The 21,431-nt window shown below is 37.0% G+C and overlaps 1 protein-coding gene across 1 annotated transcript; it reads right to left on the bottom strand.

Annotated features, from left to right (window-relative positions):
• Nucleotides 1–8,279: 8,279 nt before the first annotated feature.
• LOC113237469 (NCK-interacting protein with SH3 domain) lies at nt 8,280–20,257 on the bottom strand. The gene is made up of 9 exons (XM_026473956.1): nt 20,057–20,257; nt 19,692–19,983; nt 19,317–19,522; nt 18,800–19,033; nt 13,450–13,572; nt 11,774–11,957; nt 10,263–10,484; nt 9,239–9,411; nt 8,280–8,919 (listed from the first exon to the last, which is right to left on the bottom strand). The coding sequence occupies exons 1-9, from the start codon at nt 20,228–20,230 to the stop codon at nt 8,728–8,730; spliced, it is 1,800 nt and encodes a 599-aa protein (XP_026329741.1). The 5' UTR covers nt 20,231–20,257; the 3' UTR covers nt 8,280–8,727.
• Nucleotides 20,258–21,431: the final 1,174 nt, after the last annotated feature.

Raw genomic sequence — 21,431 nt, 5'->3', positions numbered from 1 at the left:
TAATATAATTAACCCTAATTGCAGCAATACTCTTAAACGTACTTGATTCCTAGACACTTTTGATGTGTGTATAATTCCTTATATGTTAAAAAAAAGCAAAGTCAGCATTTGAAATCATAAATGTTCTGAATACAGTGACCAGCTGGAAGTAACATCTGTGCTGCCGTTTCAACATCAACAACTGTTTGCAGTCGGTTTTGACTGCACGTAGCTGTATTTATGGGCTTCGCGCATGCAGCCTAAGGCCAAGCTTCATTGAATATTTTATTTCACGAACTCGATAGCCAAACGGTTTGCACTTTAGATGTAGGATAAGGTCTCTGGTTCGATAATAATAAAAAGAAGAAATAGCGATAGAACATCTTTTATTCACATTAGTTAACTTGATTCTAGAAATAGTTAAGATAGTTAATAATTAACGTGATTGTTTTTATAGATTTGCACAAGAATTATAAGTTACTTTATAACTAATAAACAAAGTCTTAATTGGAAACATTGTGTTGTAACAATGCAATAGTAATGTTACCACATTGTGTTGTTCTAATAAATTTCAATATTCATACAATTTTACTGTAACACACGCATACAATTACAATACAAAGTTTTATGTATCTTTGGCAAACTATGACACAAACTTGAATTGTTGCGATCAACTGACAATGCTGGAAGCTAATGAGTAGCACGCCAAAAGTAAAAGTTATCTGTTTATGCTCGATCGATATTTTTAAAAACTGCAGTTCTTTCAACCTCCTAAGAGCCCATGTACATCAAAATGCATTGTACAAAAAAATAACAATGTAAGTGAAAGTGTACATTATAATGAATACATCGCATTCAAATCCAGAGCTATATATTCCATATGACCTTAAGGTATCTAAAAAAATACTTTTTTATACGAAACTTCGGACCAGCAGCAGTCTAAAGTATGTATTATCTGAGAGCGCATGTTTTTATGGTGTATCTCCCCAGACTATGGCACATCTTTTGGTCTTGTCCTGCGTGCCCCTACACCTGCATATACAACGCCACTGATAATGTAGTATCAGTCGCTGAGTACTGGTCCTCACAAATATAAACGTCAGAGTCGACACGCGAAGAAGAATACATTTTAATTTATGTTGGGCGTTTAGCGCATGTTCCTTTGTACTTTGCTGGGTCTTAGGAGCTTAAGAACGCAAGATAACTGTCATGTCATTAATCAATTTGAATATTCTACTTCATTCTCATTCAATAAGCAAGTAACCAATATAGACAGCACATATATATGTAAACAATAAAATTATCGAAAATAACAAGAAAAGACACTAGGTATACAGTTACTTAAGTACTTTTTATTATACGGTAATAGAGAATTTTGTAATATTGAATATTTCCACACTCATTGCGGCTTGAAAGGTCCATTTTATCGTCTAAGCTTAAGCAGTTTCTCATCCTGCTATAATTCTTAGGATTGGAGTCTTTAAGAATCTCAGTGGACTTCATGGCTTCTATGGTATCTGTACTTATATAACATCTAGGACATAGCCAGAAATAGAGACGAAATAAGGGCCATCCATACAGCTGTTCCATTCGGTGTTGTGGGAAAAACAGCAAAACATCTAATTACAAAACAAACGGAATCACATTTCATCGGTAATTAAATATTAAAGATGTAATTTTTGTGACGACACCCGTCAATTGTTTCGAATTCGAGCTGGAATCGGAGGGCAATTGTCATTGTAATAATTTGGCAGAATAGTTTTCAAACAAATTACATGACATTTCGTCTCTATTTCTGGTTATATACTCGATGCTATATGATAATATGAATAATAACTAACGCATTTGAATTTCGGTATCTTTCGAGATATTGGCAACCAAAAGGTTTTTGTCACCTAGAAAAATATCAATTACGCTGATTTTGTTTAACAATAAACCCGATTTCGATTCGTTTAGAAAAGGTTGTAGAACTCGGTTGGCTGATCCCAGAATGTTAATAACTCAATTTCGCGAAAAATATCGATTACGTTTAGCTATGGTCATGTGGGCAGAATGGGTGAAATAGAATATGCAAGTAGTAATGACACTTAGGCCCAATTGTAGCATACTGCGTTCTCAATGTTTGAAATTATTCGTGTAACACTAGCTTTAGTAATTGGGATACGTCTACATTTTAGCGTGCAGACTCGGCATAATGATTATAAGATAAAGCACAAGAATATCCACAATACAAAACAAGTGATTGCTTTAAAAAGTCTACGAAAATTTGGCGTCTTGAGCAAATTTAAATGCAGGCAGACTGAAAACATTTAAACTTGATTCTTATTAACTTGATTATATTGAGATGTTATATTCAAACATTAGGCGCAAAAAAAACCTTTATAATTCACAATAGTAACATAAAGCATTCTTATAACATAACAATGAATAAGTAAGTACAAAGTAGAAGATATTTTGATCAAATATTAACAGATTTTTTGCAACGACGACTTTAAACATTTGTAATTCCGAATGGTCAAAATACTTCAAATTCATTAAGACGTACTTTTTATAGTTCTGTTTAAGATTTATATACAAATTGTAAAGCGCCCAATACACGCACCGATTTGAAACGATGGAAGTAATATTTACAGTTGACGAGACGAAAACTATGTCTAATTTAGTGTTAGAAGTTAAAATAGTTTATGTAATATATATTGAGAGACATGTACGTATCTATTTATTTGGCCTGTAAACACGTATTCATGTCATGACAGCTAACAACATGTTCACATCGTCCATCTCTTGTCATGCCCTGCCTGCCCTAACATTTGCACGCTTTGGGGATTTAATGAAGGCTAATAGTGACGCGGATGCGTTCTTGGCCACAATAATATAGTGTAGCTATAGGATACGATAAGTTTATGAAAGTCGTATTATACGACTTTGCGTCACAAATAGTTTGGTGAAAAAAGAAATCAAAATTCATGAAATTAGCCATATACGAAATTGGACAAATCTTACAATGTTTCATAAATTGAAAGTATTCTTTGGCCTAAGTTGTGGAACCTGTATTTCTAGGCCAAGCCGTTCATATGTCAGTCAATCATTCAGTCACTTTTTTGCTTTACACATACGACTGTAAATTTCGTATTTGAATAATTTTATGATTTCATGACTTGGAGCGACGTCACACGGGCGTCGCCGGTGCGGTGCGTTGTGTCAACACACCGAGTGCCACACGACCAATGCGGTGTCGCAACGTAACACCGCTTACGTACGCCTTTCGTCGTCGCGCGCCGTTTCAACGCACCATGTGGCGTCCAGTTTTAACTTATTATGTAATTAACGCAGCGTCACCGCTCAGGCGTCGCAACGCTATAATTTCAATATATTACGTTGCTTGCGGTGGCGCGCCGTTTCAACGCACCGTGTGGCATGTCGTTCAAATTTATATACAACGCAGCGTCACAGCGCAACGTCGTCGCAACGATGACGCAACGCATTATATGGCATTTTTTATAGTGTTTTATACTGGTATAAAATTCGACTGTGATCGGACTTCAATCTGAGCTGGACTTGCAGAGTTATGTTAAATTTTATATGTGAAAGTGTTATTTGCCATTATTCAGAGCCGATAGATTTTTTCTATTACACGAGCAGATCACGAAATGGCGTGTGTAAAAGGCGCTTATATAAACCGTCTTATTTGGAACCTTTTTTGAATCTAGCTGCCTATTCAATAATATAATGAATATATAACTATGGCGATTATGTAGTCTTCATAAATGAATTTCGACAGGTCTAAAATCAATCTCTTTTTCGTTTTAAAAGAGATAGATATTGTTTTTAAACCTCTCCAATTAGTTTAGTACCAGACATCGCCAACATCGTCTTTAGCTTAATTAATTATGAGTAGTTAGTGACCATAATCTAAATACACCCTGAAATATTGGTCAATGGTAAACAAATAACATGGGATAAACTACAACGAATTACGAATAAATTTATCTTATTATCCATACAATTTCGATTTAAATAAATTCCATAAAATATAAACTAACTTCCAATAGACAATCTTCGATATTCATTTGGTAAGTTTTATTCTAAAAAATATGTCAAACTTCAATGTTATAGGACTATATTAAGATTATTGCAATACGTTTTGACTTTATGAGTTACTATTGTATGTATTGACTAGCAAAAATATTGCATCTGTGTTATAAATACATAACTACAAACTTGCTACATATAATCATAAGTAATCGAATCTAGTGACTCTACCACGAGTTTACTGTGAGTTGTCACATGTGTGTGGCAAATTATACAGCGGCCCTAGCGGTCATAAGAAAAAACAACATTTTGTATACCTAGAAACATTTTACACGGTCGCTAGCGATAACTCAGTGTAATCTCATGGTAGAGGCACTGTATAGAATGCAAGTTGCGTAATATACTTTTTTTTATTTAACTAAGGTACATACACATTAAATCATACAAAACATTTCATCAGGCACTTTATTGTACATTAATGGGTGATTGGTTGATTCGTATAGATTTCGAATTCATTTCTTCCTTTCTATCTCCTTCTCTCTCTTCTGATATATTTCACCTTTTTTATCGGATTTAAGCCAATGACGATTATCCAATTACAGTATTGGAATGTAAGGTTCATGTAATGAAATAATAGGTCTTGGAATGGATTTTTTAAAGCATTACTTTTTAATTGACTTATAGTGACGCGACACGCATGTTAAAAAAAAATTACTTGGTGATAAATGGCACCGAAAAGAACCGTTGTTATAGTTTACGTAATTGATAAAAGTAGTGACATAAAAAGAGAGCAGTATAATTATTTGTGTTATAGGTTTAAAAATTTCATGCAGAATAAATGCTTTAAATTGTGAAATTATTACTAAATACGGAAGAATCGATTGTATTCCTAAAATCGAAGACAACATATTGCCAACTCACTCACACCTATACTTAGCAGTAAAGTTTTGGAAATGTCGCGTTGACACTGGGGCAAAGTAAGACACGTATATAATTATATTGTATATATAAACATGCACGATTTACAGACTCAACTTGCTAAAAAATTATCGAGTTCTTAGATTTTCGCGATTGTCATACATTGAAAATGAAATTTATTTTCCGAATTGCGTATATTTGTTTTTTTTTTCAGACAAACCAACGTTTCGGGCTCTTTATGGGTGCCTATTAGATTTACTCAATTTTTTTACTAGTAAATAAAGTTTACTACGATATCGATTGTCTGTTGCTTACAAATGCACTCGTTTGATCGATCGTTAAAAAATGAGGAAATCTGTAAGCACCTTTACAAGTCCCGTGTCAGATGTTACCATAGATAACTATGGCCGTCACCACGAACTTGCTTTTTAGAAAAAAAAAAACAAATAAACGCAATTTTAGATAAGACAAAATAATTTCATTTCTATTGCTAAAAAATTCTTCACCTTACCCTATAGTCATCACATAAATATATGCAAAGTAAAACGTACTGTCTAACTTTCATAAAATTTAAAACCAATAGACCTAAAAATTGTATGCGAGTCGATGCAAGTCGGGATCAGACCATATTGTTGAAAGTGTTGAAACATCCCTTAACAAATTTTGCTCGTCTGCAATTATTTATATTAACCAGAATGTCGTATATTTAAAATATAATTTTTTATGAGAATAAAGACTCGCATAGATAGACGTTGTAAACACATGCAGAATTATATTTATTTAACTATACTAAATAGTACGAAGTGTTTTCAGAAGAATGTTATCATTAATTTGTAAACGCCTTATTTTTAAGTTAATGCAAGAGCAGAAATATATCGATATACGTAACTACGTATTGAGATCCTAACTTTAAATTAGAGTCATAATTTGTGCTATACCAACACATAGCTACAGTAGTACAGTCGCATAATAACGCATACACTTTATTTATCGTAGGATTAAAAACAACAAAACTGTTTAAATATCTTTTCGCACGTTAATTCGAGGAACAGCCGATAATTGGTTGGTCAAGTCCGTGCGGTTTTGCCACAAGCCAACTTTAAAGTATAAAAAAACGTTTTTCTTTTGAACTGTTATATTGTCTATGGTAATTTAAAAAATTATATTTTAGAACGCATTTTAAGAACAGGCGGGAAAGTTTTGAGTTTATAATTCATGGGAGTGTATTTGAAAAATTATTTCACCATTATAATGTTCCACATACATCTTTACAAAGTCGTCAAAACTATTGCAGTTAGTTAGGATCTGACCTCATCCACCGTATTCGTCCGGCATAGCTCTTTAAAATTATTACATATTTCGGTTTTTAAATTCTTTGAATGGACACGACTTCCATAACGAAGTTACGACGACAAACGACATTTAGGGCTGTATTTTGTAAGTAAACACAGGAATTTTATGAAAGGGGAATTCTAAAATTACCTTTGGATAATGGCAAAAGATTGTAAATCAACGATTTTAGTAGCTGGAGAGTTTGAGACGATGCTGACTTTTATCGCCGTCCCTTTATCACCCTCTTAACTGGTTCGTGGCCACTTACTTTTAAAATTTTGAATCGTTCTCTAATTCCTTTACTACGCTATTCTTACTTTGGTTCGATCCGACATCACTCCCACCAAAACTTCTAAAGCGAGAGGACGTGCTCATGAAGTATCCTCATTAAAACCCTAACTTCACATATAGGCCCTCTTGGGGTAAGTGGACTGTTCATAAGACTGTTTCGGGAGTGTTTTATACTGTTGTACCTCTTTATATCACTGTATTTTTGTTACAGCCTTTTGTTCTTTCATTTTCTATATCTAGTAAATTCATGTGGCTAGGCCACAAGCTCCTTGTGAAAGAGATCGTCCAGGGAAGTACTGCCACCTTACCTATTTCTGCCACCAAGCAGTAATGTGAGCATTACTGCGTTCCAATTTCGAAGGGTAAGTGTGCTGGTGAAATTGCATGCACATGAGACGAGTCAACGTGTGTCTCAGGTTGTGCAGTGTCCCTCAGATCTTTGCGATTTAAAGAAGGTCTGAGCTGCACTGCAAATGTTATGGACAGGCGTGTCACATATCAAAAGTCTAGTGCGCCTAGGCCACATAACTTGTATGTCCCGTCATTTGGTATCTTAAAAAAAAGACTGTGGTGTTGGCCTGTGTGATGAAAGCGAGCTCGCGACCGAGGTAGACCGCTAGCCTACGTAGACATAGGCTAGCGTTCTCCCTGTCATTAAAGTTGTGCCAAATATAAAGAATATATATAAAGTGTATGCGTCCAAATCTAATTTTCACTCACGATTATAAAACATCGAACACGTGGCTGCGATTTCTAACTAACACAGCCATTTTAAAAGTTCAGTTTAGTATTTATTTAATTAAATAAGTATACTAATTGTTTAAGGATTCGTTTTGCGCTATTTATTATCAAATGATAATAACAAAAACCTTTTAACATACCGATTTCTTAGTTACTGAAGGCTTGTAATAGAATTAAGTAAGTACATACAAGACTGCATCTAATGCCTCAACAAACTGTTGCTTAGATATTGCTGGCTAACGCCGTAAAGCCTTTTCCGGCTCAAGCCGATTCCGTATTGATAATACCATGTAACAAGATCTTTGTTTCTGGGTTATCAATTTTGTAATTGGTTCTAACATAAAAACATGAAAAGACTTTATTTGCAAAAGTTTTGCTCTTGGGGACAAAGATTGCGTATAATTAACGGTAACGTTAAAATTTTCAAGTTCCTCTTCATTTACAGACAAAAAAGCGAACATTATATTTCAGATCAAGAGTATATTTTAAGCAAAACTCTACAAATGGATGACAAAGATTTAGAAACGTGTGGATTTACGAGATTATGTAAATATCACTATGTAGCTACTATGAAAATACGCAGCTTTGTAAATACCATTGTGACAGTTACTATAGCAAAGTTTTGAGGGTAAAGCTACTCTTTTCCACATACTTGCTGCACAATTAACTACAAAAATAACCTTTAACCTTTAACCGACTTGAAAAAAAGGCGGAGGTTTTCAATTTATCCGCATTTTTTTTAAATGTATGTATTACATTAAAAAAAACATGCTTTCATGTTTGCCGATAACTCCGGCGATAATTTGTGAACCGATTTTGATGATTCTTTTTTTGTTGAAAAAATAGTACCTCAGCAGCGGTCCCATTTAAATTTTTTTTAAATGTTCCATCTCTAAGGGTGGCAAACTAGTGGATGAATTCGATTTCGCGCACTTTCCGGTAACCAATAAAACTTTTCAAATAGATGTAACTCCACGAACTTTTGAGGTCGGTTTTTTAGTACTCTGTACTGAGATTATTGAAACTTTCTTACATAGTGTAAATTTGGTGAGTCACTCAAACAGCAACGTTCTTGTAAACCAGTAGCCGAAAGTAGATAGAAGATTTGCATAAAAAAAATCTCTTAAAGCACTGCTGTACGTATAAGCTTTTCCACCTACGTTTATCTTAGACAAGGATTTGTATACCAACCGCTCGCGCAAACATTCAACAAACTAAGTGCCTTCTTTCCCTGTCTTCGGCGATGCTATTGGTGTCATCAAACATTTACTAGCTCGGGTGTAGACCCGTACTGGGGTTGATTCTCATACCTCAACATCCAGACTTCCCGAATCAGGAATATGATTCAGTAAAGAAAGGATCACGAATATCCTTCAGTACCTTAAGTTCAAGCCTCGTAAATTACGTATCTTCTTACCACGTAAGTCTTGGAACTTAGGCCTTGAAGTATTGTGGGAACTCGTTGGAAATAGCCCGAACGAGAGCTTGATCGACGTGACTGGCGTCGCCTTCCTCGCAGAAGATCCGTGCAAAACAACGGAGAAGGTCGTCTCGTCGGTGAAGGTGAGCTTCATACTCCGTGTTTCGAATTATACCTTGAAGGATCTTCAGGTATTGTTCTCGACGCTGCAAAATAAACGAATTTAATGTGAAGTTTATTATATCACAATGTTTTACTACCGTGACGTTCAATTATTTTTGTGAAATTACTCCACTACACCGTTGTAGTTTATCTAACATTGTATATAATATATATATATATATATATATATATATATTACCGCCGCAATATATTTATATTGCAGAGGAACGAAAAGCCTAAAGAAAACAGAGACGAGCGAGCTATATGTAACATAGACATCTAGGTGCTCTCTAATAAGACAAGTTAGTTAGCCCTTGGCTAAAGAGGCGCGCTATATGTTGTTATATTGTCTGTATGATTTACCTTATCACCGGGAGACAAATCGGCAAGCTGTCGCACAATGATATCGATGGCGACTTTCACGTCGTTCGTATAGAAATGCTCCGCTGTTTTCTTGCGACTGAACAGATCGATCACCAGTTTGAGCACGGAGTGCGCGGGCGCCGGTTCGTGATCGAATATTTGTACAGGGTCCTCTACAAAATAGAAATGAACATCATTTTCTTTTAATTTGTTTCAATAAGTAATAATTATTGTTATTAAAGGTCTTTCGTTTCGTTCTTAGCCATTGACTTAACAATTATATGGACGTCGGGTCCGCGCTAAAAAGTGTCCGAACTTATAGGGCGTTAAAATCATATACAGAGCGTCATTCACGCTTTAGTCTTCGTTTGTTCGACTGACAGCGAAGCAAGCAAAATTAGACAGTACTGCGATGACATTACAATTTAAATTCAACGTTTTAGCTTTTTCATATTCCTTTACATGTCACTACGTTTAAATAGGTTGACTTGGGACATTTTTTTTCGTGGTTTTTGTATTAGACCCGTCGTCCATTTATTTGTAAGTCAATGTTCTTAGCGTTTACACGCGTCGTCGCCATAGCGCAGTAGCGGATAGCACAGTAGCGCAGTACTGATGGCGTTAATTAGCAAGAATGTTTATTGTTTACATGGAAAGCTCAGAAGGGAAGTGGTGCCGTGTGTACAGAGCCTGACAAAACATTTAGATTTAGAAAAATTTTTGAAGGATTAGAAGAGAATGAAATAGAAACCATTTATTGCCACGCCACAAACACAACAATACACAGAAAGAAAGAAAAAACACGAAATAAGCGAACTATCAAATTTTAAATAGTCAAAACAATTTGAATAATATATGTGCGGCAGTGGCGTATGCAGGAACCACTCTGCTAATGCCGCACCCCAGATTAGGCTGTGACGCTGATTTTCAGTGGACCCTAGAACCATATCTTTTTCTCAACTTTTTTTCAAGATCTAAAATATCTTAATAGTCGAAATGATAAAAGTATTATTGAAAAATGTACCTTCACGATTGAGTAGCAACAAAACTTTCTCGCAGAATGTCTTAGCGATATCCCTCGTCTCCAATGCGTTGAGAAGCAAACTGTCAACACTGTTCTGAAACTGTAGATTGTATGCGAGCAGTAAAGTTAGAAACAAGTCTGGTATTTGTTCATCCACGTCTGTTTCTGGTGGATTTTCTATCAGATCTAGTAGGAACTGTGCAAATTCTTCCCCCAATTGCTCTGAAAACAAGACACAATTTTTTACATGATTTAAAAGGTGTACATGGTAAGACCATAACATTTAAACGGTCATATAACAAACACTATTACTCTACTATCAGCTTCTAATCTATAGACCACATGTATAACCTCTTTGAGTCATAAAATTAAATCAATATTCTCCTAAGATCCAGAAAACTACAATAGGAAAAGCGCTAAATGCACAATGTACATTAAAATATACTAAATATAATCACATGCTTTAGCCCCAAGCATTATAAAATATGTCCTCAGTTTTGTATGAAAAAACGTATGTTTTGATATCCTACGGGCTTATAGAACATACAGTACTTATGTTTTTTTTAACCGGGATAGTATGAGGAAATCCCAAATCATAAGAAATGCAGATGAAGCATTTGCTATTGATATTTAAATTATTAAGTACTTGGACCATGATTAATTCAGTACGAAAAAACATTTTATTAAATTTGAATTGAAATTTGAAATTCTGCAGGCCCGATTTTTTGATGAAACGATCCTTACAAGAATCTGAGTCGATCAGAATTTAAAAAATTTTCAATGTCGGTTTTTTACAGAATATATTTTGGTGAGTGTACCCATGAGCTCCATTAGTTCATCCCGACCGCTCCCTTTTACGATCGGACATCCGGACGTACGGTGTTCTATTGTTCTATGTTACTTAGTTGATATTCCCTTCAGGCGTACTGAGCGCTTTTCATCATCTTTTATTATGGAACTCCCTGCGACTGTGTTTCTGAACTTATACAACCCGGTTATATTTGAGGTGCGACTGAATAGGCATGTTCTGGGCTAGCTCGTTCCATCGCAGAACCTATCTTTGCTCCAGTGATCAAGAGCAAGTCCATTTAATTAAAAAAAATTACTATGTCAAATTTGTTTTCACAGAAACAAACCCCCTTTTTTAAAACAGCTTCCCTGTATCTCCTATGGTCTCGAATTTCCCCGTAGTGTCTCAGTTAAAGAAATCACTTACATAGCGCTAATTTTGAACGCGATATTTTCATTACAATGACCTACTCGTACACTGAGCGTTTACGTGGTTCTGGAATAATATTGTCTGGGTATGAATAACTTCTTGTTTTTATGTACATTTTGATATACATACGGGGCCGTATTATATGTACATTTTGATACCCCGTGTACATTCCGCGTGCCTTAAGAGGTGAATATTTGCTGGAAATTTTGCGTCCAAGGATAAAGCCTGTTCTTTTATAACAATAATTCAATTAATTGCCACACTAAGCAAATAGTATATAAATAATACCAACCGAAGTGTGTAACGGGCAACTTATCGCCCATAGACAGCACCATAGACAAAAGTAGAGCTGAATGAGAGAGGCGACTGACGGCGCGCGGGTTGTCCCGCATATCGCGAGCTATCTCGGCTGGTAGTGCGGAAAGTGCAAGAGTCTGTAGAGCAGTACGTTCTAGGCCGCACATAACTCCGAATGCCTGTTAAATACATTTCCTAAAATTAACCCGTCACTCATCCTAGAGACACACGGCGTCCCTAACGACAATTGTAAAAATAAAAAAATGGTAGATGAAAACCTAGTTGGGTGTTCAGAGAAACCGTGGGACTTCAAGACGCTATAGTACCAAAATTGTTAGGGACACCGTGTGTCTTTAGGACGCGTAACGGGTAGTAAACGTGAAATTTTTGTAAACGTAACTTTGTAACGTAGATTCTTTTATAAACATGGCCTTAGTAATAAAAAAGAATTGGATCTGGGACATCGTGAAATCACACACAGTATTTTGCTGTAACTAATAAAGTGAGAAAATAGATTGATGCTTGTTAATGCGTATACGGTGATGACATCTACCAGAAAGTAGCGCCGCAGTCGTTTAACTTCTTTTTGTAATTTTTGCATAGAAGCTTACTATAGGCAGGAAACGAGTGGACAAGGAGAAGATAAGACGCTGACCACAGCGACACATACACACACTAACAATGCTATAAGGGGACCCATTTACAGCCGTATAATTATTTTTTAGGTGCAGGGCGTAAGCGACTCCTTTAAAATGAACGTAAGCTCGGTGAAAATTAATAGTTTCAGATTTTAGTGAACTTTTTTAGAAAAGTTCAAGCTTCGTCACCAAAATAATTAATCTGAAAACTATTCCAAATAAAAAATAAATAATTGTGAAAGTAGCGTGGCTATGTAGTTAGCAGGCATAGAATAATTTTTGTGTTGGCAAAAATGCTAATGTTTATTTGAAAATTCTGCAAAATGAGCTGCCAAACCTTCTCTATGTCAGCTAGTACGTTTGAAACTCAAAAGTGACACTTGATCATAATAATCGTCATATTGCGTGTGTCACGCGCAACACTAGCACGTACAATGGCATACCTCCAAGGGCATTACCCAAGACACCCAAATAGAATAACTTTCTTTCAAAAAACTCATATTGTACTTGTGGAAAAAGTGATGTCCAGTGATCGGAATTGAGGGAGTTAATTTAGCTAAACTAAAGAATAACGTGGACCTTCCCTTCTATAAATCCTGGGACTTATCGGAAACGATTATATTTGTGTATGCCCAATTTCAATAAACAAGACTATTTATTGAAATTTGAGTACCTTGATTGGCAACAAATTATTATTTCCCATTAAGTATTTGCTACAAATTATTGTCTCTAAAAATAATATTGTAGTTGTGTTTCTATAGATATTTATATACTTCAGTCATTTAAAAAATTAACATTTGACAACAACCTACACTTCGGAATGTTTACAAAATAAATAGTAAAAACAGAAATTTTATTCGCATTGATGACGAAATGGGTATGTCCATACTAAGAAAACGTTCATACTTTAGGTAAATTATCTCCCTCAAATCCGATCACTGGTGATATCCGATCACTGGTGATATCAAATCACGCCAACTTACACTTGCTTGTTGCCGAATGTGGTCGAGCAAAAGTAGGTAGGCATAGGTACCTGTAATAAAAGTTGTCTAAGAGGCCATCTTGTCTCCATCTGGTAGTACTGGACTAGAGTGGTGACATACGCGTAACGATGACTGCTAAGGACGTGTTGGGATATGTTCACGTCCGCGTTAGACTAGAAAAGAGATAATGATATAATTATATATTAATTTATTAAAGTTACTATTAATGGTATTATCATTGACTTACAAATAAATGGACGACGGGTCTAATACAAAAACCACGAAAAAAATGTCCCAAGTCAACCTATTTAAACGTAGTGTAATACATGTAAAGGAATATGAAAAAGCTAAAACGTTGAATTTAAATTGTAATGTCATCGCAGTACTGTCTAATTTTGCTTGCTTCGCTGTCAGTCGAACAAACGAAGACTAAAGCGTGAATGACGCTCTGTATACGATTTTAACGCCCTATAAGTTCGGACACTTTTTAGCGCGGACCCGACGTCCATATAATTGTAAGTCAATGGGTATTATTAACGCTTTATCATTTTAGAAATTACTGTTACTTGCCTAGCTATTTACAGCTAGAAACGTTTTTTTACTTTACATGGTTTGTACCAACGAAGGACTGAATCCCAGAGAGGTCCGCGTCTTCACTGATGGATCAAAAACAAATTCATGAACAGTTACTGGGGTATTCTCAGAAGACCTTAATATCAACACCGCGTGGTGACCACAATACGGTATTCCAGGTTGAATGCATAGGTGTCAAGTTGGCAGCAGAAGTAATCATAGCGAGAAGAGTAAAGAATCACTCCATTTGAACACTCTCCGACAGTATGTCAGTACTACAAGCACTGAACAGCTGTGACATAAACTCAGGGCTAATTTACGAATGCCATCAAACACTCATGGAGGCATGTATACAAAACCACGTAACTCTACAGTGGTTTAAAGGACACAGCGGCTCACATGGCAATGATGCAGCAGATGAACTAACCAAAAAGGGTCGGGGTCAGACGCTGTGGGATCAGAACCCATGGTGGTCAAGAACAACTACACAAAGGTACAAAATCTTTTCATAATAACACATGAACGACCCTTACGGTTTGTAGACAAGCGGGGGAAGCACTCCCGACGCTCAACGCTAGTCTATCTCGAAAATTAATCAAACTTAAAACACAAGAGTTTCGCACTCTAACTGCCGCCCTAATGGGTCATGGTCCATACAATAAATACCTTTTCAATTTAGGTATCACGAACAACCCTCTATGCAGAGCATGCATGGAGGGGGAGGAAACGGCCGCGCACAGTGATCCGGCGTGGCCAGCTACAGGGCAAAGTACCTTGGAGTGCCGAGGTCGCTCCCCGAAATCTTCAGCAAACCTAAGTTTACTAACATATGTTTACATGGTCTGTAAGATAAAAAAGAAGTGAAGTGAAGAGAATCTAACTGATTATTTTGAAAATTATTATTTCTTACGGATTGCCTGTTTACTAACATAGATACTGGAGAAAAATAAAAACATCTGTTCTGTAACGTTATTATTATTATTATTAGGGTGGCTTCATTTGGGGCCTATGAGGCCCCTCATCACTGCGACCATAAATGATCTACTGTGATCACCACTAATCACAGCTCGGAGCCAAGACCAACTGCAATGCAACTGCATTAAGGACTTTCCTAGCTCCGACAGTCTTTATGTCCTCTGGGTGTGGCCTGTGCCTACCCAGTATGGAACTTCTCACGCCCATCAGAGGGCAGCACTGGGTGAGGAGATGCACAGGAGTTTCATCCGCCTCGTGGCAGAATCTACATTCTCTGTTTTCTCTAAGTAAAATATTCGAAAAGGTTATGCTGACGCAATTACTGTCCTATTTCGGTAGGAATCATATTTTTCATAGTGAACAATACGGGTTTACTAGTGGTAGATCGACTAGCAATGCGGGGGTAGCGTTACTAAAACATATCTTCGATGCTTGGGCAAGTCCCCAGAACGCTATTGGTGTTTTCTGTGACCTCTCAAAGGCATTTAATTGCGTTGATCATATTACTCTTATTAGGAAGCTGGAACATTACGGTGTAAATGGCAAGGCGTCGAAACTTGTCTCGTCATATCTAAAACGGTAGAATTCAGAAAGTAGACATTTACGCCTAGTGAATGGGTGATCCGGTAAAAATGGGTGTTCCGCAGGCTCAATACTTGGACCTTTCTTATTTCTGATTTATATTGATAATCTGCCATTCTTTGTTAAGGACCATTGCGAAATAGTGTTGTTTGCTGATGACTCATCCTTGATTTTTAAAACAGACAGATATGATATTAACTATGACCATATTAATGATACCCTCTCTAAGGTAAGGTTATTGGTTTAATGCTAACAATTTATTGCTTAATGCCAAGAAGACGAAATGTGGTAAATTTGAATTACCTAACGTAAAATCGACAGGTCCAATCATAGAAATAAACGGAGAAAAGTTAGACCTTGTTAGTAAAGCAGTCTTCTTGGGAGTGACCTTAGATAGTAAACTTCAATGGTTTCCACATATATCTTCCCTGGCCAGCAGATTAAGTTCCGATGCATACGCAGTCCGCAGAATACGTGACCTTACTGATGTTAGTACTGCTAGACTAGTTTACTTTAGTTACTTCCATAGTATAATGTCCTACGGGATTCTCATGTGGGGTAAAGCGTATCTTAATATAAGTAATAAGTAATATCTGCATATTCAAACCATATTTGTATTGCAAAAACGAGCGATTCGTTCTGTGTACCGTCTAGGCTCTCGGGTTTCTCTCAGAGAAAAGTTTAAGAAGACTGGTATCATGACTGTGGCATCACAGTACATTTACTCAAATATTTTATATGCCCGTAAAAATATACATAATTTCAATAAGATAAAACATATCCATAATATTAACCTTAGAGCTAAGTCCAAACTCATGATACCACGATTTCGTTTAACCAAGGTAAACAACTCTTTTATGGGGAACAGTATACGTTTTTACAATAAGATTCCGGAGCATAGTTAAGTTTATCGTTTCCTAAGTTTAAAAACTACATTAAAAATATTTTGATCGATTACAAAATTGAAGACTACGTGTTAGATAAAGATGTATGGAAAGACGACACGGCTCCAGAATCCACACAAATTTGATTCAAAGCGTATTCCATAGCATTTAAGTTTATTTGAAAAGAGCAATCCCTAGAGTTTCTTGCTCGTTCTTCTCAGGCAGGTCAGCGTAGTGAACGAGCAGTAGCTTAAATGTGACGTTTTCAAGTGTAAATTTATTTTACCTACGGAATAAATAATCTTTGACTTTGACTTCTCTCTGTCCAATATTTGAGATGTGCTTATTCAAGCCACAATGTTCTGTTAAGGCTCTAGTCAGCATTCTGATGCCATTCCTGTCCAGTGACAGAGCTTCTCTACAGTGTTTGGCACTGAAGACAGCTATCAGGGTTGCAGAATGCTCAAGACCCTTAGTCAGCCACACATCTCAGGAGACGTGGGAGCTCTCATTCAGCAAAGTGAACTTTACCGGGCTGTGTGCTATTCCTACAAAGGGCTCAGGACCAATGAAGGCCTCCCTAGCACCAGCCTTTGCCAGTTCATCCGCTGCTTCATTACCCTCGATATCAGAGTGACCAGGAACCCAACGCAGGACTACATTATTCCTTTCCCCGAGAGTATTCAGTATATTTATGCAGTTCTCTACAATCCTCGATAGTTTGGGTGACTGAGGTTAGTGCATGCAGAGCGGCTTGACTATCTGAGTTTATATAAGTATATTTGTTCAAGTAGCCTCTCTTCAGGTTTCCGCAGATCCGCACAAGCAATTATGGCGTATATTTCGGCCTGAAAGATAGAGGAGTGACGTCCCATGTTCAGCTTGTAGCTGAGTCTGGGTCTCACGCCGTGTATACCACAGCCTACGTTGGGTCCCATCTTGGACCCATCGGTATACCAAAGAAGGCTACCGTCGTTCCAGGTGAGACTTAGTTTTCCAGTCTTCCCTGGCTGTCCTGCCATACAACTACAGATACCTAAGGCCATCTTAGCTTTGTTGACCGTGTTAGCTATATGACAGTTCCACCTTAGGGTTTGCCCCCTGCGGAAAAACTCACTGCCCTGCCAACAAGGATCAGTTCCACTAGCTTGTCTAGTTTCCGCTTCCTAGTGAAAGGAACAATAGTTGTCTTTTCCGCATTAATACATAATTAGTTATTGACACCACGCGGAAATGGTGTTAAGAGCTCCTTGAATAAGTGATGATACAGTGCTTTGGCAATGCCCTCGAACCGTGATCACTAGGTCATCCGCATATCCATGGGCGTCAATGCTCAGTTCGGCCAACCTATACAGGAGCTGATCCACAGCAAGAGTCCAAAGGAGAGGAGAAATTACTTCACCTTGCGGGCAACCCCTTACTGTGGAGGCCACAAGCCGGTCCCCCTGTAATGAGATACTGGCTCTGCAGCTTTAGAGCATATTTTGCACCCATCTCATAGTAGAAGTGACTACACCTTTGCAGGTTAGTCCCTTTACCAGAGTACAAATGGGCGTATTGTCAAAAGCACCTTCTATGTCTAGAAAGGCACATAGTGCTATTTGTTTGTCCTCAAACGCTCTTTCAGCCCTGTCCACAAGGTGGAGCAGAGCTGTCTCTGTGGATTTTCCAATTTGATAGGCGTGTTAAGTGTGATGGATAGGTCTAATTAAGGGCGAAGCCCTAATGTGACTGTCAAGTACCTTCTCCATTGCTTTGAGCAAGAATGAGGTTAGGCAAATGGGTCTAAAGAACTTTGCAAGAGAGTAGTCCTTTCTGCCTACCTTTGGTACAAATACAACTTTGCACGTTGTCCATTATATTGGTATGTGTCCCCAAGCAAGACTGCCTCTATATATTTTGACCAGGTATGGCAAGAGTACACTTATACCCTGCTGCAGTAAGATGGGAGTCATAATGTCCTCACCTGGGTATTCTGTTAATCTGTAATGTTATTCAATTGCAATATGACAAGTTGGAAATTTTTGATATGGGTCAGAATGTGCTGTGCTGATGTGTGGAAAACGGAAACATAAATAAAAGAATTTAGAATAACTAATTCCAATGATAGCATGCTACTTATTTACTACTACATACATACATGCTACTTAGCAATAAAGCTGCCTAGTTTCATATATCCCATTGTTGCGGACAAGTCTACTCAAAGTAGAGTACAGGCTTAAGCTAAAGTCTACCACACTAGCCCAAAGTAGGTTGGTTTCAAACGGTTTTGGAAGGCTCTGGGTAACTGTAAAAACAAGTCACAGTTACTAATTTATTTGATTATAGTTGAGCAGTTTTCGCTGTCTACATCTCATAGTGTTTGTAATTAATAAACCATACTTACCATAACAGAAATAAGCTCAAGTAACTGCGTTTGTATGTCGTGTGCATCATCATGCAATGCCCAACCTCTCTGCTGCGCGTCATTGGCGGCTTTGGACAGGGAATTAAGTGCAGTCATCATTCGAAGAGCATCAGGAGCCGCATCTATAGCATTCTTAGGACATGTAATATTGCTGTTTGCTTCTCTGAGTAGAGCATCTATAATCGATCGGGCTGCTCCTCCGGGAAGGAATTCCTGAAAAACAAATTTATACAATGACCATATTATGTTACTGACAAAGAATTATGCAGCAGTATACAAGAATTGAAGTATTCTTATAGTGTATGTAATATTCTGTCTGCACACTAATTACTCATCTGTGTTAATTAGCACATAGGGTATAGAAGCATAGGCAGGTATCCACCGAGCACAAAACCACAACTTCGGAAGGAATGGCATGCCTTAAAAGAGACATGCACTCTGCATGGGGTGGATAACATTTTAAAAAAAAAAAGAAAGAAATAGATGCAATACTTACTCTCAAAGATATAAGTACAGTCTCAACAGCAACTTTGGACATTTCATGACTAAGCTGTGTCTCTTTGCGAACAGCCTGAACAATTTCATATATTGCATTCGGTTTAATGCTGTCACTGCTGTCTTGGCTGTCATCCTGGTTGTCCGTGTCTGATGACAGCTGGTTTGATGATCCTTTTGCCACTGATTGTTTTGATTTTTTTCCTTCTAGAATCACAAATTTAGAAAAACTAGAGAAACTTGCATTAGGCGAAAGTGTGTTGAAGTAGCAATTATAATTATTATTATTTCTAATTCTGTATTGGATTTTTCATTGTACATACTGTACTTAAATAATATATTATTATTAGCAAGTTCCAAATTATATTCTACCTACTGTTAATTTTTGGTGGTGACTGAGATTCTCTTATTTCAGTGAGCTGCTGCTGCGATACGACGGGTCGTAGATCAAAGGAGGGCGACAGTCCATTGGGTGGCGTGCCTTCATCGAGGCGTAGCGGAGGTCGGGGTGCCGGCGGTTTTTTGCCATGCGGCTTCACTATAGCATGTATTTGCTTCTTCTTTTCATTCAATATACCCAGCAACTCTTGTTTTTGCGACGACATACCGCTATCATTCAAATTCTTTATGCAATCATTGATAAAGGACAAGAAGAATTCCGGCTCCACCTAGATAACAATATAGACTATTATTAAAGCTCATAGGCCATGCTTCCTAATTGAGATAATAAAACACAGTTACCTTGACTGAGGCCACATAATTGGAGGGGACAAAGCCCACCTGACCTTTCCTATTAACAACATGCCACCAGTTTCGTTGCTTCGAGTTGATCTGCTGCAGGAAGAAATATTCGCCTTCGTTGAAGCTTAGAGTTTTAGCCAACGTTGCCTCGAAGTCGTACAACGCTTTAAGCATTTCAAAGTCTTCTGAAATAATAAATTTTTCGTTGTAAATTATAATCCACACCCAAAGAAGTAAAATAATGTAAAAAACACGCAAGGAAGTCACCCATGCCATTCTGTCCGTCCCCCATGATTGTGAAACTGAATCGTTTATCAACCAACTTCTAGAAATCTTCACAGTACGTAAACATTCCGTATTTATAAAATTTTATCGGTTTGCAGAAATAATCAACAACCAACAACAAATCAATTTGATTTCTGACATTGACATTAGATTGATTGCACCGAACTGTTGCCATTACATTTTCTCCATATTTTACCACTTAGATGGAATGTGTTGCAATTTTGAAACACATACAATTAATTTTTATCTAAGTAAAATAGTTGGCATAAAATTATAATTTTATAAAAGTTATATCTTAGAACCAATCTGATGATATTATGTTATAACATTTAGCTTGATTAGAATGCACGGGAAGTTGGCAAAATTAAGACGACGTAAATTTATAGTAGCAATCTCAATCAATCAAGCAGATTACCTAGCTCGTCTTATTTCTTATACTTAAGTTGGATTTGCCAATAATATACTGTGGCATGTTTTCTTGACATACATAGAAGGTGCATATAATAATGTCTCTGTCGAGAAAGTCGTTCGTATTCTTGATGGTTTAGAAGTTGGGTCCTTAATTTTTAAATATTTATGGGCTTTTTTGAGCGAGAGACATCCAATCATACTAGATGAGGAAGGTAAGAGTCTTATTACGAGGTGGACTGGCAAGGGCTTTGCCCAAGGAGATCCTCTTTCTCCCCTTTTCTTTAATATAGTTACTTACCAAGTTTGTCGTGAGATTGATAAAGTTTTGATCAGATGTAATGTTAAATATATTGGATAGTCTAGATTTAGATGTTGCGGCAAGTAAATCAAGATTTTGTGTTTTTAGTAGAGTTCGCAAAATTCCACGTGTAAGTTTTCAAGTACGTGGACAGGAGTTGCGTTCTGAGGAGACATTTAAATATTTAGAAATGTGGCTAGACAGATCCATAAGGTGGGGTAAACATATTAATTACATACATGTTCGAAAAAAGGCAGAGATTTCTTAATATTTTAAAAGTCTTAGCTGGTGCCTCATGGGGAGTTCATCCTAAGTATCTTCGTCGGCTATACATTTCTTTAATTCGTAGTAGAATGGATTATGCTTGTTATTTACATGACA

This window comes from Hyposmocoma kahamanoa, unplaced genomic scaffold, assembly GCF_003589595.1.
Source record: "Hyposmocoma kahamanoa isolate Upper Pololo Valley unplaced genomic scaffold, ASM358959v1 93, whole genome shotgun sequence".
Lineage (NCBI taxonomy): Eukaryota > Metazoa > Arthropoda > Insecta > Lepidoptera > Cosmopterigidae > Hyposmocoma > Hyposmocoma kahamanoa.
This window is presented reverse-complemented; position numbering and strand designations above follow the sequence as displayed.

Coding starts and splice junctions, on each gene's coding strand:
- LOC113237469 (XM_026473956.1), bottom strand. CDS start 20,230: ATGCTTAAAGCGTTGTACGACTTCGAGGCAACGTTGGCTAAAACTCTA. Junction 19,984..20,056: donor ATTATGTGGCCTCAGTCAAG/GTAACTGTGTTT, acceptor ATTGTTATCTAG/GTGGAGCCGGAATTCTTCTT. Junction 9,412..10,262: donor GTTGCTACTCAATCGTGAAG/GTACATTTTTCA, acceptor TCTATTTTGTAG/AGGACCCTGTACAAATATTC.